Raw genomic sequence first — 14,932 nt, 5'->3', positions numbered from 1 at the left:
TGCACCCTGCCTGCACATTCTGCCTGCACACCCTGTCTGCACACCCTGCCTGCTGCCTGCACACCCTGCCTGCACATTCTGCCTGCACACCCTGCCTGTACACCCTGCCTGCTGCCTGCACACCCCTGCCTGCACATCGTACACCCAAACCCCTGCCTGCATGCCCTGTGCACACCCCACGTGCACACCCCATGCGCACACCCTGCGCACACACCCCTGCCTGCACACCTTGTGCACACCCTGCCTGCTTCCCCTCCTGCGCTGCCAGAACTGCCCAATGTCCCCAGTGCAGAGGGACACGGTGAGGAGGTGACACCGCAGTGAACTCCCTGGAGCTGGCACAGGCTCTGCCCCACCATGGGGTGCTGAGCGGGATCCCCCAAGGAGGGGCAGTGACCCCCCAGCCGTGCACCCCAACTCAGCCCAGAAGGGGCCTGAGAACCCTGGGGACACTGGGCACCAACAGCCACCTGCCCACGCTGGCACCTGTCCGCTTGGGTGAGCACCTGCCACCCCCTGCCCTGGACCTGGTGCTGGGTCACATCCTGCACCCTGACCCTGCACTTGGGCCGTGTCCTGCACCTGGGCCCCATGGTCCAGCCCCACAGCCTAGCCCAGCCCCACAGCCAGGGGTCCCCTAGAGCCCCCCTGAGTGCAGTGGGGACCCCGGAGGCCACAGGTGGCTGTGCCAGGTCCCCGGGGGCAACAGGAGCTGCTGGAGCGTGTCTGGAGCCGCGATCAGTGTCTGGAGCCGCGATCCATGTCTAGAGCTGCGCCAGGAGCTGCTGGTTCCTGCTCCCTTATCTGATCCCGCCACGGTCAGCGAGCTCAGCCCCGACCCTGCGCCGCTCCCCGAACCTGCAGCACCTGCACCCCCGGCCCAGCCCTGCTCGAGGGCTGCGTGCCCAGGGGACAGCGCCGTGACAGGGTGCTCCTTCCCAGCACCCCCTGCTCCCCCAGGGGTCCCCATCGCCCTGCTTCCCCCATGGGCCCATCCTCTGCCATCATTTGGCCCTTGTGTTGTGTCATGGTGAGGTGTGGCACCACCTGGGGGTGCCAAGGTAGCAACCGGACCCCCATGCTGGCCGGAGCACAATGCAGGAGCTGTGCGTGCTCACACGGGAGCTGGGGGTGCTCACTTCAGAGCCACGGGAGCTCACACAGGAGCTGTGGGTGCGCACATCAGAGCCATGGGAGCTCACACTGCTGTGGTGGGTGCTCACATCAGAGCTATGGGTGCTCACTCCGGTGTGGTGGGTGCTCACACGGGAGCCATGGGAGCTCACACTGCTGTGGTGGGTGCTCACACGGGAGCTATGGGTGCTCACACCGGAGCCGTGGATGCTCACACTGGAGCCGTGGGTGCTCACACTGGAGCCATGGGTGCTCACACTGGAGCCATGGGAGCTCACACTGCTGTGGTGGGTGCTCACACGGGAGCTATGGGTGCTCACACTGGAGCCGTGGGTGCTCACACCACAGCCGTGGGTGCTCACACCAGAGCCATGGGTGCTTACACCGGAGCCATGGGTCCTCACACTGGAGCCATGGGTCCTCATACTGGAGCCGTGGGTGCTCACACTGGAGCCGTGGCTGCTCACACCAGAGCCATGGGTGCTCACACTGGAGCCGTGGGTGCTCACACCACAGCCGTGGGTGCTCACACCAGAGCTATGGGTGCTCACACTGGAGCCGTGGGTGCTCACACCACAGCCATGGGTGCTCACACCAGAGCTATGGGTGCTTACACTGGAGCCGTGGGTGCTCACACCACAGCTGTGGGTGCTCACACCAGAGCCATGGGTGCTCACACTGGAGCCGTGGGTGCTCACACCACAGCTGTGGGTGCTCACACCAGAGCTATGAGTGCTCACACTGGAGCCATGGGTGCTCACACCAGAGCTGTGGGTGCTCACACCGGAGCCGTGGGTGCTCACACCACAGCCGTGGGTGCTCACACCAACACAGTACGTCCCACAGGACACCCCAGGCGGTGCTGGGCAGTGCCCAGCACAGAGGGGACAGCGCGGTGAGGTGCAGCCCAGGGCTGTGCACCATCGTTTGGCTCAGTACCAGACGCACAGACATGAGCAGGGCTCTGCCGGGATGGTCCCTGTGACACCTGGGGACAGTGAGTGGGGCCAGGGCTGGTGGTGCGGCCAGACTGATGCTGCATCCAGCGCAGCCCCGCTCCCTGTGCCAGTCGGTGTTGCTTCCCTGGGGGTGAAGGGAGGGGGCAGCACCCAGGGGTGCAGAGAGGAGTCAGCACCCCAGGGTGTCTGATGGCTTGGTCGGTGGGGCCAGGACCGTGGGGCTTGGCTGGGCACGGGGCTGGGAGCTCCTGATGTGTTTGGGAGCACCGTCCACAGCGGGTGACAATGGGACTTGCTGCTGGGGGTGCTGAGGTGGCCCTGGGATGGGGGGCTCTGCCATGGGGTCCTGGGTGGCATCGGCTGCTGGCACTGATGGGGACCATGGAGACATCCATCCGGGGTCTGGTGTCTCGGGGTGTTCAGACAAGGAGAGGTCTGGGCGGGGGGTCTGGCTGGGGCTGTGCCCGCTCCAGGACTGCTGCTCGTGCGTGGTGATGCGGAGCCATGGGGCGGCCACCTCGCCTTTGATGTGGCTGCCAGGAGCGGGTGCCACTCGCCCCGTCCCCCGCGCTGCCCGACGCCCCGGCCGCAGCGCCTATAAATGCACCGGGGTGGCTGCGGCTGCTCCAGCCGGGCACATCGCCACGTCGCTGCTCTCACAGGTGCTGGGGGTGCTTGAGGATGATGGGCGCTGGGGTGGTGGGTGCTGGGACAGGTGGTGGGTGCTGGGGCAGGTGGTGGGGGTGCTTGGGGATGGTGGGTGCTGGGGCAGGTGGTGGGTTCTGGGGTGGTGGGTGCTGGGGTAAGCGGTGGGTGCTGGGGTGGTGGGTGCTGGGATGGTGGGTGGGTCCTGGGGCGGATGGTGGGTGCTGGGGTGGTGGGTTCTGGGGTGGTGAGTGGATGCTGGGGCAGGTGGTGGGTGCTGGGGTGGTGGGTTCTGGGGTGATGGGCTCTGGGATGGTGAGTGGGTGCTGGGGCAGGCGGTGGGTGCCCTGGTCAGCCCCACACCCCACTCCAGCCACCCCTTTCTCTGCAGGGAAGGGAGAGGATGGGAGCAGCTGCTGTCCTGGGGCTCTGCCTGCTCGGCTGCCTGGCCCTGCACCCCTCGCTGCCAGGTGACCCCCTGCCCGCACCCTGCCCTGCCCGACCCCTGTCCTGGGCCTTTTGCCCCCGCTTCCCCTCCCTGGGCAGACCCTGTCTCACTGCCTGCCTGCCCTCCCTGCCCTGCCCTGCCCTGCCTGCCCTCCCTGCCCGCCCTACCTGCCCTGTCTGCCCTGCCTGCCCTCCCTGCCCTGTCTGCCCTGCCTGCCCTCCCTGCCCTGCCTGCCCACCCTCCCTGCCCGCCCTCCCTGCCCTGTCTGCCCTGCCTGCCCTCCCTGCCCTGCCTGCCCACCCTCCCTGCCCGCCCTCCCTGCCTTGTCTGCCCTGCCTGCCCTCCCTGCCCGCCCTACCTGCCCTGCCTGCCCTCCCTGCCCACCCTCCCTGCCCTGCCCTCCCTGCCCTGCATGCCCTGCCTGCCCTCCCTGCCCTGCCCACGCTGCCTGCCCTCCCTGCCTGTCCTGCCCTGCCTGCCCGTCCTGCCCACCCTGCCTGTCCTCCCTGCCCTGCCTGCGCCGCCCGCCCTCCCTGCCCTCCCTGCCCTGCCCTCCACAGCTCCCTGTGCAACCCGGGGGTGCACAGGGGGGCACCAGGGGCTCCCCGAAGCGCGGTGGCTCTGGAGTAGCCCCCCTAGGCGGAGGCCGGGGGTGTCCTGAGCCCCCCCGGGTGGCGGCTGTGGCTGGTGCTGCTGCGGGGGGTCCCGGTGCAGCCCCTCACCCCACGCCCCGCCCCCCCGCAGGGGCACAGGCCAACAAATGTCCCCGGGGCTGGCTGGACTTCAGGGGACACTGCTACGGGTACTTCGGGCGGGAGCTCAGCTGGAGGAAGGCAGAGGTAGGTGCTGGGGGGTCCCGGGCCCCGCTGCGCGGGCAGCGCTGCCGGGCCCCCCCGACCCGCCTGTCCCGGGCAGGGCTGGTGCAAGGCCACCCGCGGGGGGTGTCACCTGGCCTCGCTGCACACCCCCGAGGAGCACCGCGCCCTGGCGGCCTTCATCGCCCAGCGCCAGCACCGCGACGAGGAGGAGGAGAGCGTCTGGATCGGCCTCTACCACCGCGTGAGCGGCCCCTGCCCGCCGCTGCCTGCACCGCTGCCAGCACCGCTGTCTGTCCTGCTGCCTGCCCTGCTGCCTGCCCTGCTGCCTGCCCTGCTGCCTGCACCGCTGCCTGCCCCGCTGCCTGCCCTGCTGCCTGCACCGCTGCCTGCCCCGCTGCCTGCCCTGCTGCCTGCCCTGCTGCCTGCCCCGCTGCCCGCACCGCTGCCTGTCCTGCTGCCTGCCCTGCTGCCTGCCCCGCTGCCTGCCCCGCTGCCTGCACCGCTGCCTGCACCGCTGCCTGCCCTGCTGCCTGCCCCGCTGCCTGCCCCGCTGCCTGCCCCACTGCCTGCCCTGCTGCCTGCCCCGCTGCCTGCACCACTGCCTGTCCTGCTGCCTGCCCTGCTGCCTGCACCGCTGCCTGCAACTCACCCGGTGTTCCTGGGGGTCACCACCCCAACGCTCTGCCCCGGGCCCATCCCACGCGCGTCCGTGCCCCCCGTCCCACAGAGCTGCCCGTCCCATCGCTGCCATGCCTGTCCCTGCCCTGCCCGCCCCTGTCCCCGCCCTGCCCGCCCCTGTCCCTGCCCGTCCCTGCGGGCATCTACCCGTGTTCCTGCACTGCCCGTGTCCGTCCGTCCGTTCTGTCCCCGTTTGCACCTCCCCGCCTCGGCAGCCCCCGCACCGCCGCCCAGCCCCGCGTCCCCCGTGTCCCCCGTGTCCCCTGTGCCGCTCATGTCCCCCGTGTCCAGCCCCAGAGCCAGGCCTGGATGTGGGTGGACGGGTCCCCCAAGCGCTACTCGGCCTGGGAGGGGGACGATTTCCCGCGGGGGCGGCTGTGCGCGGCGCTGGAGGACTCTGCGGGTGAGCGGGGACCGCGGGCCAGGGGGGCGGCACCGCCAGGGGGCGCGGAGGGGACGGGAGAGGCTCCCCCGGCCCCCCCAGCGCAGCCTCCGCTTCCCCGCAGGTTTCATGTCCTGGGAGGACGAATCCTGCAGCGAGAGGAAACCCTTCGTCTGCAAATACAGCGCCCAGGGGCGGCCCTGAGGCAGCGCCCGGATGCGCCCTCACCCCGTGTCCCCCTGCGACCCACCCTAAATCCCCCGACCCTGCACCCCATTGCGGCGTGCAGCACACCCCGGCCCGGGCCCCCAGACCCCTGCCCCACTGCACCCCCCACAACCCCCCACAACCCCCTGCCCCACTGCACCCCTCACAGCCCCCCAAACTCCTCTGCCCCACTGCACCCCTCCCAGTCCCCCAACCCCCAAACCCCGCTGTCGGGTTGCCCCCAGACACCTCCCCCGGCCCCCCCTCCCTGGCCGCGGAGGGACCCCACAATAAAGTGCCTCGAAGCACTGTGGCCCCGCGTGTTCCTCCGCCGTGTCCGTGGCCTCCGCGCTGCCCACCCCGCACAACGGCCCACCCAGGGGACACCGCGGGGGAGGGGACACGGCAGCACCGCGTGTCCCCGGGGTCCCCACCGGCCCGGCCCGGGGAAGGGGACAAAGCGGGGCGGGACACAGCCCAAGGCAGGGACACCCCGGCCCTTCACCCCACGGACGGGGGGGTCAGCGCCCCCCGCACGCAGGAACAGCGTGGGGAGCGCGGTGACCGCGGGGGCGTTCCCGTGGGGCCGTGCCCCGGTGTGTGGGGGACGCAAACCCGCAGCAGGGACCCCGATGTCCCAGCCGCCCCCCCGCGCCGGTTTTGTACCGGTTTTTCTCCATTTATGGTCAAAATAAAGGCCGGGACGGTTCCGCCGCTGCCTTCGACGGGGAGGGGGGACAGGTGCTGGCACCGTGCTGCCCGGGTGTCCCCAAGGCAGGAGGAAATGTCCCCCAGGGCAGGAGGTGTCCCCAGTGGCAGGAGGTGTCCTCATCTCAGGACATGTCCCCACAGCAGCAGGTGTCCCCAGAGCAGTGGGTGTCCCCAAGACAAGAGGTGTCCCCAGGGCAGTGAGTGTCCTCACAACAGTGGGTGACCCCAAGGCAGTTGGTGTCCCCAGGGCTGGAGGTGTCCCCAGGGCAGGAGGTGTCCCCAGGGCAGTGGGTGTCCCCAAGGCAGTTGGTGTCCACAGGGCAGAAGGTGTCCCCAAGGCAGGAGGTGTCCCCAGGGCAGTGGGTGTCCCCAAGTCAGAAGGTGTCCCCAGGGCAGGAGGTGTCCCCAAGGCAGTGGGTGTCCCCAGGGCAGGAGGTGTCCCCAAGGCAGTTGGTGTCCCCAGGGCAGGAGGTGTCCCCAGGGCTGGAGGTGTCCCCAAAGCAGTTGGTGTCCCCAGGGCAGAAGGTGTCCCCAGGGCAGTGGGTGTCCCCAAGGCAGAAGGTGTCCCCAGGGCAGGAGGTGTCCCCAGGGCAGTGGGTGTCCCCAGGGCAGAAAGTGTCCCCAGGGCAGGAGGTGTCCCCAGGGCAGTGGGTGTCCCCAAGGCAGTGGGTGCCCCCAGCGCAGGTGGTGTCCCCGTGCCCACGCGTGGAGGGAGCAGACGGGCACGGGTGGGTGCTGGGTGTTCAAGCCAAGGTTTATTTCTGCCAGGCGTGCGGGTGGGGACAGACCGGGGGCCCCACAGGGTGACGGGCAGGGAGGGGCGCGGGGACCCCCCCGGGGCCGGGGGCCCGGCCGCCCCTCAGAGCTCGTAGCGGCACAGGAAGGGGAACCTGATGTTGCAGGGGTAGTCATGCCAGAGCGTGAAACCTGGGGGGGGCAGTGGGTCACCCCGAGCCTGTCACCCCCCCACACTGACCCTGTACCTCCGTCACCCTCCCACCACCCCAACTCCATCACCCCTCTTACCTCCATCAAACCCCCATACACCATCCCCAGCTCCACCACACCCCCACCACCCCTTTTAGCCCCATCATCCCCACCTCCATCACCCCCCTTTACCACTGGACACCCCACTGTCCCGCAGTGGCGGGGGTGCTGGGGGTGCAGAGGTGCCCCCCGCCCCGGCTCACCCGAGAGGGCGTCCAGCACCACGCAGTCCTCCTGGTTCCACAGGTTGTTGGGCTGTCCCCGTGCCCAGCTGGTGTAGTCCAGGGCCGAATCATCGGACCACTTCCAGCCGCGGTTCTGCGGGATGGGGTGACCGGGGTGGGGTCAGTGGGTGCCCAGGGGGGTCAGGGGGTACCCAGGTTGGGGTCAGGGGGTGCCCAGTGATGGGTTCAGTGGGTGCCCAGGGGTGGGGTCAGTGGTTGCCAAGCAATGGGGGTCAGGGGGTGCCCGGGGTGGGGTCAGGGGGTGCCCAGGGGGGTCAGGGCATGCCCAGGTTGGGGTCAGGGGCTGCCCGGTGATGGCTTCAGTGGGTGCCAAGGGATGAGGTCAATGGGTACCCAGGGGTGGGGTCAGTGGTTGCCAAGTAATGGGGATCAGGGGGTGCCTCAGTGGGGTCAGGTTGGGGTCAGTGGGTGCCTGGGGTGGGGTCAGTGGGTGCCCAGGGGGGTCAGTGGGTGCCCAGGTTGGGGTCAGGGGTTGCCCAGGTTGGGGTCAGTGGGTACCCAGGGGGGTCAGGGGGTGCCCGGGGTGGGGTCAGTGGGTGCCAAGGAATGGGGGTCAGAGGGTGCCCAGGTTGGGGTCAGTGGGTACCCAGGGGGGTCAGGGGGTGCCCAGGTTGGGGTCAGTGGGTGCCCGGTGATGGGTTCAGTGGTTGCCAAGGAATGGGGGTCAGGGGGTGCCCAGGTTGGGGTCAGTGGGTACCCAGCTGGGTCAGGGGGTGCCCGGGGTGGGGTCAGGGGGTGCCCAGCGGGATCACGGGGTGCCCGGGACAGGGCCCAGGGCAGCCCCCAGGCAGAGGTGCATCCCCCGACACTCACGTGCTCCTCGTCGTGCAGCCCGATCCACGTGTTGTCCCTGTCCCTTTGGCTGGAGACAAACGTGGCGAGGACCCTGGTGGACCCTTGGTCGTGGATGGAGGCCAGGTGCCCCTTGGGGCCGTAGCGCTTGCATTCCGCCTGGGGGGCACGGGCCGTCAGCACCCAGCGCCTGCACCCGCACCCCCGCACACACCGCCGGGCGGGGGGAGCGCAGCAGAGCCCCCCAGGCCGCAGCCCCTGCGCGGGGTCCTGCTCCTGGCCGGGTGATCCCTCCAGGGGAGCCCCGGAGACCCCCGGTGCCAGCACCCACCTCAGCGTCGTACCAGGTCTTCCTGTGGACGAAGTACCCGTAGCAGAAGCCGCGGTGGTACCGCCAGCTGGGGGGGCATTGGGAGGCCCCCTTCCGTGCAGGGGCAGAGTTGGGGCTGGCAGCCAGGGCACCTTCCGCACACGGGCAGAGCTGTCACCGGGTCACGGTCCCACGGGAGCGGACACCCGCCACCAACCCACAGCCTGTGGCCCCGCCATGGGGGGAGCCCAGCTGCCTGCTGGGTGTGGGGCCATCGGCCCCCCAGCACCCACCCGGCACCACCCACACCCTGGGAACCCCACCAGGGGCGCCCCCACCCAGGGGGACCCCAGCCAGGGGAACTCCCACCCACGGGCACCCCCACCCAGGGGGATCCCACCCAGAGGGACCCCCAACAATGCCCCCCCAGGCTGTGCCATGCCCTGGGCAGGGTGCGGGGGGCACACAGACGGGTCTGGGCACAGGGGGGCTGCCATGGGGTGGGGAGTGGGAGTGAGGGGTCAAGGAGACCAAGATCGGGGATCAGGGGCTGTGGGTCAGGGATTGGGAATTGGGAATCAGGGATCAAGGATCAGGGATCAGGGGTTTGGGATCGGGGGTTTGGGATCAGTGGCTGGGGATGGGGGGTCGGGGATCAGGGATTGAGGATCAGGGGTTTGGGGTCAGTGACTGAGGATGGGGGATCAGAGATGGGGGATCAGGGACTGAGGATCAGGGATCTGGGATCAGGGATCGGGGATCAGGAATTGGGGATCAGGGGTTTGGGATTAGGGATTGGGGTTCAGGGATCAGGGCCTGGGGAGGAGGCAGCAGGGTCAGGGCTGGGGCTGTGCTGGGCTGAGCGCTGCTGCCCAGGGTGGGCATTGTCCCCCTGTCCCCACGCAGGGACTCACCTGGCAGCCCGGCAGCGAGGAGCACGCAGCCCAGCAGGAGTGGGGACAGCAGGGACCCCCTGGTCATCCTGCTGCTGTGGGAGAGAGGGGGACACGGACTGAGCGGGGAGGGGTGCTCGCAGCACTGGCTGCTCGGGGGCGCCTGCCCACTGGGAGACGGGGACACGGGGACCATCTATCCCCCCAGAATGGGGGGCAGGGCGTGCCCAGCTCCATACTGGGATGGGGGGGCAGGTGGTGTCCAGCTCCATACTGGGATGGAGGGCAGGGGACGCTCAGCTCCATACTGGGATGGAGGGCAGGGGGTGTCCAGCTCCATACTGGGATGGAGGGCAGGGGATGCTCAGTTCCATATTGGGATGGAGGGCAGGGGGTGCCCAGCTCCACACTGGGATGGAGGGCAGGAGGTGCCCAGCTCCATGCTGGGACGGGGGACAGGGGACACTCACCAGCCGGCTCCGAGGCGCAGGGTGGCTGACATGTCTCCAACTGAGCGACCCACGTCCCAGGGGTCAGTCTGTCTGTCAGGCGAGGGCTGCGCTAGCAGGACCTCCCCAGGTCGGGCACCCGCTGCTTTTATGTCTGTGGCGCGGGACAGGACATTGGGACACGACATTGGGACACCCGGCCACTTCTGCTTTCCTGGAATGGTCGTTATCACAACTTCTCTGCCCTTCCCTGAGCAGGGGTTCCCAGTGCTCCCAGTGAGACCAGCATGGTCTCCCGGCTGCTCCCACACCCCGCTCAGCCCACAGACACCTCTGAGGCAGCAGCATCCCTGGGGCAGTAGCATCACTGGGGCAGTGGCATCCTTGGGGACACCAGCATCCCTGGGGACACCAACATCCCCGGGGACACCAGCATCCCTGGGGCAGCAGCATCTCTGGGGCAGCAGCATCCCTGGGGACACCAACATCCCTGGGGCAGCAGCATCCCTGGGGACACCAACATCCCTGGGGCAGCAGCATCCCTGGGGCATCAGCATCCATGGGGCAGCAGCATCCCTGGGGCAGCAGCATCCATGGGGCAGTAGCATCCCTGGGGACACCAGCATCCCCGGGGACACCAGCATCCCTGGGGCAGTGGCACCCCTGGGGACACCAGCATCCCTGGGGACACCAGCATCCCTGGGGCAGTGGCACCCCTGGGGACACCAGCATCCCTGGGGCAGCAACATCCCCAGGGACACCAGCATCCCTGGGGACACCAGCATCCCTAGATGAGGTTACACAGTAACATGATATAATATTGATATAATGATATGTAATTATTCTTTTTATATATGAATTACAGACATATATAAAAATAATAACTATAAGAGGGAAAGGCAATTAGGGGAGTTTCCCCCAAACCCATCCTCACTCTGGTGCTCCCGCTGCCCGCGATGGTGTCCGGACCACAGGGCAACCAGGAGCGAGGTGGGACCAGGATGTGATGTGTAGGAGCCTCCGTATGCTGTGTAGGAGCCTGCATACGCTGTGTAGGAGCCTGTAATGTTATGTAGAGCCTGTATATGCTGTGTAGGAACCTACATACGCTGTGTAGGAGCCTGTAATGTTGTGTAGGAGCCTCCGTATGCTGTGTAGGAGCCTGCATATGCTGTGTCTGAGCTCAGGTATGCTGTTTAGGAGCCCATGAGTATTGGACATAAGCCCATCCATGTCATGTAGGAGGCTGCGTACGTTGTGTAGGGGCCTGTACATGTTGTGTAAGAGCCCGTACATGCTGTGTAGGTGCCCGTATATGTTGTGGAGGAGCCTTTATATGTTGTGTGAGTGCCTGTGTATGTTGTGTAGGAGCCCGTGTATGCTGAACAGTAGCCCATATGTGTTGTGTAGGAGTCCATACGTGTTGTGGAGGAGTCTGTATGTGTTGCATAGGAGCCCATCTATCTTCTGTAGGTGTCCATCTGTGTTGCATAGGACCCCATATGTGTTGTGTAGGTGCCTGTATACATTGTGTAGGTGTCTGTACAGGTTGTGTAGGTGCCTGTACAGGCTGTGCAGGTGTCTGTACACGTTGTGTAGGTGTCTGTATACGTTGTGTAGGTGCCTGTAGAGGTTGTGTAGGTGTCTGTACATGTTGCGTAGGTGTCTGTACAGGCTGTGCAGGGCCCATGGGGCAGCCAGCACTCTGTTCTCGCTGCCTTTCATGTTTGGGGTGCCGGGGGGGCGACTGCAGTCACCCCGACACCCCCATTGCCCCCATGGACACCCCATCCCTGCTCCAGCACCAGGCCCCCAGCAACGTGACTGGTGGGGCAAGGACCCATTACCATAACCAAAAACGGGGTCCCCCATCCCAACTCCAAACCCGGGTCCCCCCCACCCCAACGCCCGGGGCGTTATCAGCCCCATCATCTCCCCCTTTCACAAGCCTGTGGCTGGGGCCGGTTCTGACCGTTGTAGCCCCAAAGGCGGCTGCGCACCCACCCCACCCCTGGGTCCCCCCACATCTCTGGGTCTCCCCCGCACCCCTGGGTCCCATCCCCCCTGCAGTGCTGGTCCAGCTCTGGGTCCTCAGCACAGGACACACATGGAGCTGCTGCAGAGGGGCCAGGGGAGCCCCAGGAATGACCCGAGGCTGGAACAGCTCTGCTGGGGACAGGTGAGAGAGCTGGGGTGTTCAGCTGGAGAACAGAAGCTCTGGGGAGATCTTAGAGTGGCCTTTCTGGACTGAAAAGGGGCCAAGAAGAAAGATGGGGACAGACTTTAGAGCAGGGGCTGTTGTGACAGGACAAGGGGTGATGGTTTAAACTAAAGGAGGGAGATCCAGGCCGGACATGAGGAAGGAATTGTTGTCCCTGAGGGTGGTGAGAGCCTGGCCCAGGTTCCCAGAGAGGTGGTGGCTGAACCATCCCTGGAGACATCCCAGGCCAGGCTGGACGGGGCTCTGAGCACCCTGAGCTGCTGAAGATGGCCCTGTCATGGCAGGGGGGGCACTGGGGGGGCTGGAAGGTCCTTCAGCCCAAAATGTTCTGTGATTCTGTTATCTCACCCCATCCCTCCCCTCCACCACCACTTCCAGTGACCCCATTCCCATCCCCAGGTGTTTTCCATCCCTTGTTCTGTGACCACCTCTGTGTGGTGCCCCCCTGCAAGCACCCCCTGTACATGCAGAGTCCCCCCCGATCGTGGTTAATGTCCTGCCGGGAGGGTCACCGGGTGCTGCTGCAGCCGTTACCAACTTCTCCTTTCCCCAAAGGGCCGTTCCTTATCAGCGGTTCTGCTGCTCTTATCAAAACCGCCGCTGCCTCCCGATAAGGATTGACCCTTCCTCACCAGAGTTTCCATTACACCCAGCTCGCCCTTCCGCTGCTCCGGCAGCGCCAAAGACGGGTGCCAAACCCCACAGTGGGTGCCAAACCCCGCACCTGGGTGCTGAGCCCCGTGGTCTGGTGGGGGACGTCACGGCTGGGTGCCGCACCCCCCAGACGAGCTCCAAGCCCCACGGACACCAGAGCTGGGTGCCAAGCCCCATGGCCAGGTGCCGAGGCCCATGACCAGGTGCCAAGCTCCACAGTTGGGTGCCAAGGGACACAACCAAGTGCCAAACCCCATGTCTGAGCCCTGTAGCTGGGTACCAACCCCCCCGACAGGCTGCTGAACCCCCTGCCCAGGCGCTGGACCCCCAGGAGGCTGTGCCGGTGCTGTCCCTGCCATGCTGGCCACCTTGGCGTGGGGCCCGTGCCCAGTTTGGTGCCAGAGCATTTGATCTCGGGTGTGACGTGCTGCGGGGACACTGGCACGGGATGGCACTGCGGGTTGTGGCCCCGGTGCCACAGAGCTGGAGGAGCCCCCAGCCCCATTGCTGGGGTGAGGGGCTGGGGCTGCAGACGGGCTCACACACCCCAACACCACCTCCAATGCAAAGCATCCCCTGTCCAGTATGGAGCCGGGCATCCCCCACCCTCCATCACAGTATGGAGCTGGGCACCCCCTGCCTTCCATCCCAGTATGGAGCTGGACACCCCCTGCCCCCTGTCCCAGTATGGAGCTGGGTGTCCTGTCCCAGTATAGAGCTGGGCACCCCTGCCCTTTGTCCCATTATAGAGCTGAGCATCCTCTGCCCCCCATCCCAGTATGGAGATGGGCACCCCCCACCCTCCATCCCAGTATGGAGCTGGGTACCCCTGCCCTTTGTCCCAGTATGGAGCTGGGCATCCTCTGCCCTCCACCCCAGTATGGAGCTGGGTGTCCTGTCCCAGTATAGAGCTGGGCACCCCTGCTCTTTGTCCCATTATAGAGCTGAGCATCCTCTGCTCTCCATCCCAGTATGGAGCTGGGCATCCCCTGTGCCCCATCCCAGTATGAAGCTGGGCAGCCTCTGTCCCAGTATAGAGGTGGACACCCCCTGTTCTTTGTCCCAGTATGGTGCTGGGCATCCCCTGTTCCCCCATCCCAGTATAGAGCTGTGCATCCTCTGCTCTCCATCACAGTATGGAGCTGAGTATCCCCTGTGCCCCATTTCAGTATAGAGCTGGGCACCCCCCCGCCCCCCATCCCAGTATGGAGCTGGGCAGCCCGTGTGCCCCATCCCAGTATGGAGCTGGGCACCCCCTGCGCCCCATCCCGAGGTGTGAGGGGCCCCGACGAGCCCCGTTTCCCAGCAGGACAGGCCCCCCAGCTCCCCTGTCACTGGGTGCTGTCGCTGCCCAGGCGCCAGCGCGGGGACACGTGGCAGGATGGTGTCAGGGCCACGCGAGTCCGCGAGTCCGCCGGACGCGCGGGGCCGGGGAGGCTCTTTCATCCTGCCCAGGCGCTCCCCGGCTCCGTCACCGGCAGCTGAGCGCGGCCGCCCCTCCGCGGGGCGATGACGGCGCGTCCCCGCCGCGGGGCCATCAAAGGAGCGGCGGGACACGGGCCACCGAGCGTCTGCGTCCGTGGGCGCCGGCTGCGTCAGCCCCACTTGCTGAGGGCAGGGGTGACATTCCGGGTGGCTCACGGGTGCGCCCCCACCTCCCCACGCGCTCAGGATAAACCCCCGGCTCCCGGCGGGCCGAGCCGGGGCCCGGGTTGTGCTGAGCGCCCGCGGGGATGCGGGCGAGTCCTACAACCCCAGCAGGGGGGCTGCACCCCCGCATCGGGGTGTCCCGGATACAGGGCATCCCCTGCCCAACCTGCAGACACGGCAGCCCGGGAGCCCAGAGCCCTGCACCCCTGTGCCCTGCACCCTGAAACCCTGCACCCCTGCACCCCTGTGCCCTGCACCCTGAAACCCTGCACCCCTGCACCCTGAAACCCTGCACCCCTGCACCCTGAAACCCTGCACCCCGAAACCCTGAAACCCTGCACCCCCGTGCCCTGCACCACTGTGCCCTGCACCCCTGTGCTCTGCACCCTGAAACCCTGCATCCCGAAACCCTGCACCCCTGCACCACTGTGCCCTGCACCCTGAAACCCTGCACCCCCGTGCCCTGCACCTCTGTGCTCTGCACCTCTGTGCTCTGCCACCCTGAAAGCCTGCACCACTGTGCCCTGCACCCTGAAACCCTGCACCCCTGCACCCTGCACCCCTGTGCCCTGAAACCCTGCACCCCCGTGCCCTGCATCCCGCTGCCCTGCACCCTGAAACCCTGCACCCGTGCACCCGTGCATCCTGCACCTGTGCACCCTGCATCCCTGTAACCTGCACCCCTGTGCTCCTGCACCCTGCATCCGTGCACCCTGCACCCTGCAACCTGCACCTCTGCACCCTACAAC

At 67.2% G+C, this 14,932-nt stretch overlaps 2 protein-coding genes across 3 annotated transcripts; one reads left to right on the top strand and one right to left on the bottom strand.

Moving 5' to 3' along the window:
- Positions 1 to 3,141: 3,141 nt before the first annotated feature.
- Positions 3,142 to 5,268, top strand: LOC136100536 (dromaiocalcin-1-like). The gene is made up of 5 exons (XM_065835747.1): positions 3,142 to 3,208; positions 3,931 to 4,025; positions 4,102 to 4,245; positions 4,974 to 5,085; positions 5,189 to 5,268. The coding sequence occupies exons 1-5, from the start codon at positions 3,142 to 3,144 to the stop codon at positions 5,266 to 5,268; spliced, it is 498 nt and encodes a 165-aa protein (XP_065691819.1).
- A 1,447-nt stretch (positions 5,269 to 6,715) lies between these two features.
- On the bottom strand, positions 6,716 to 9,780 carry LOC136115400 (C-type Lectin CRL-like). 2 transcript variants are annotated; one of them, XM_065861510.2, is made up of 6 exons: positions 9,680 to 9,780; positions 9,231 to 9,304; positions 8,338 to 8,468; positions 8,028 to 8,165; positions 7,173 to 7,287; positions 6,716 to 6,909 (listed from the first exon to the last, which is right to left on the bottom strand). In XM_065861510.2, the coding sequence occupies exons 1-6, from the start codon at positions 9,709 to 9,711 to the stop codon at positions 6,842 to 6,844; spliced, it is 558 nt and encodes a 185-aa protein (XP_065717582.1). In that variant the 5' UTR covers positions 9,712 to 9,780; the 3' UTR covers positions 6,716 to 6,841. The 2 variants fall into 2 exon arrangements, with proteins under 2 accessions (XP_065717582.1, XP_065717589.1); XM_065861517.2 differs by having other exon boundaries at positions 9,231 to 9,301; positions 9,680 to 9,767.
- Positions 9,781 to 14,932: the final 5,152 nt, after the last annotated feature.

Source organism: Patagioenas fasciata, chromosome 1 (genome assembly GCF_037038585.1).
Source record: "Patagioenas fasciata isolate bPatFas1 chromosome 1, bPatFas1.hap1, whole genome shotgun sequence".
Classification (NCBI taxonomy): Eukaryota; Metazoa; Chordata; class Aves; order Columbiformes; family Columbidae; genus Patagioenas; species Patagioenas fasciata.
The sequence above is the reverse complement of the archived record's forward strand: the minus strand, read 5'-3'. Positions and strand labels throughout refer to the sequence as shown.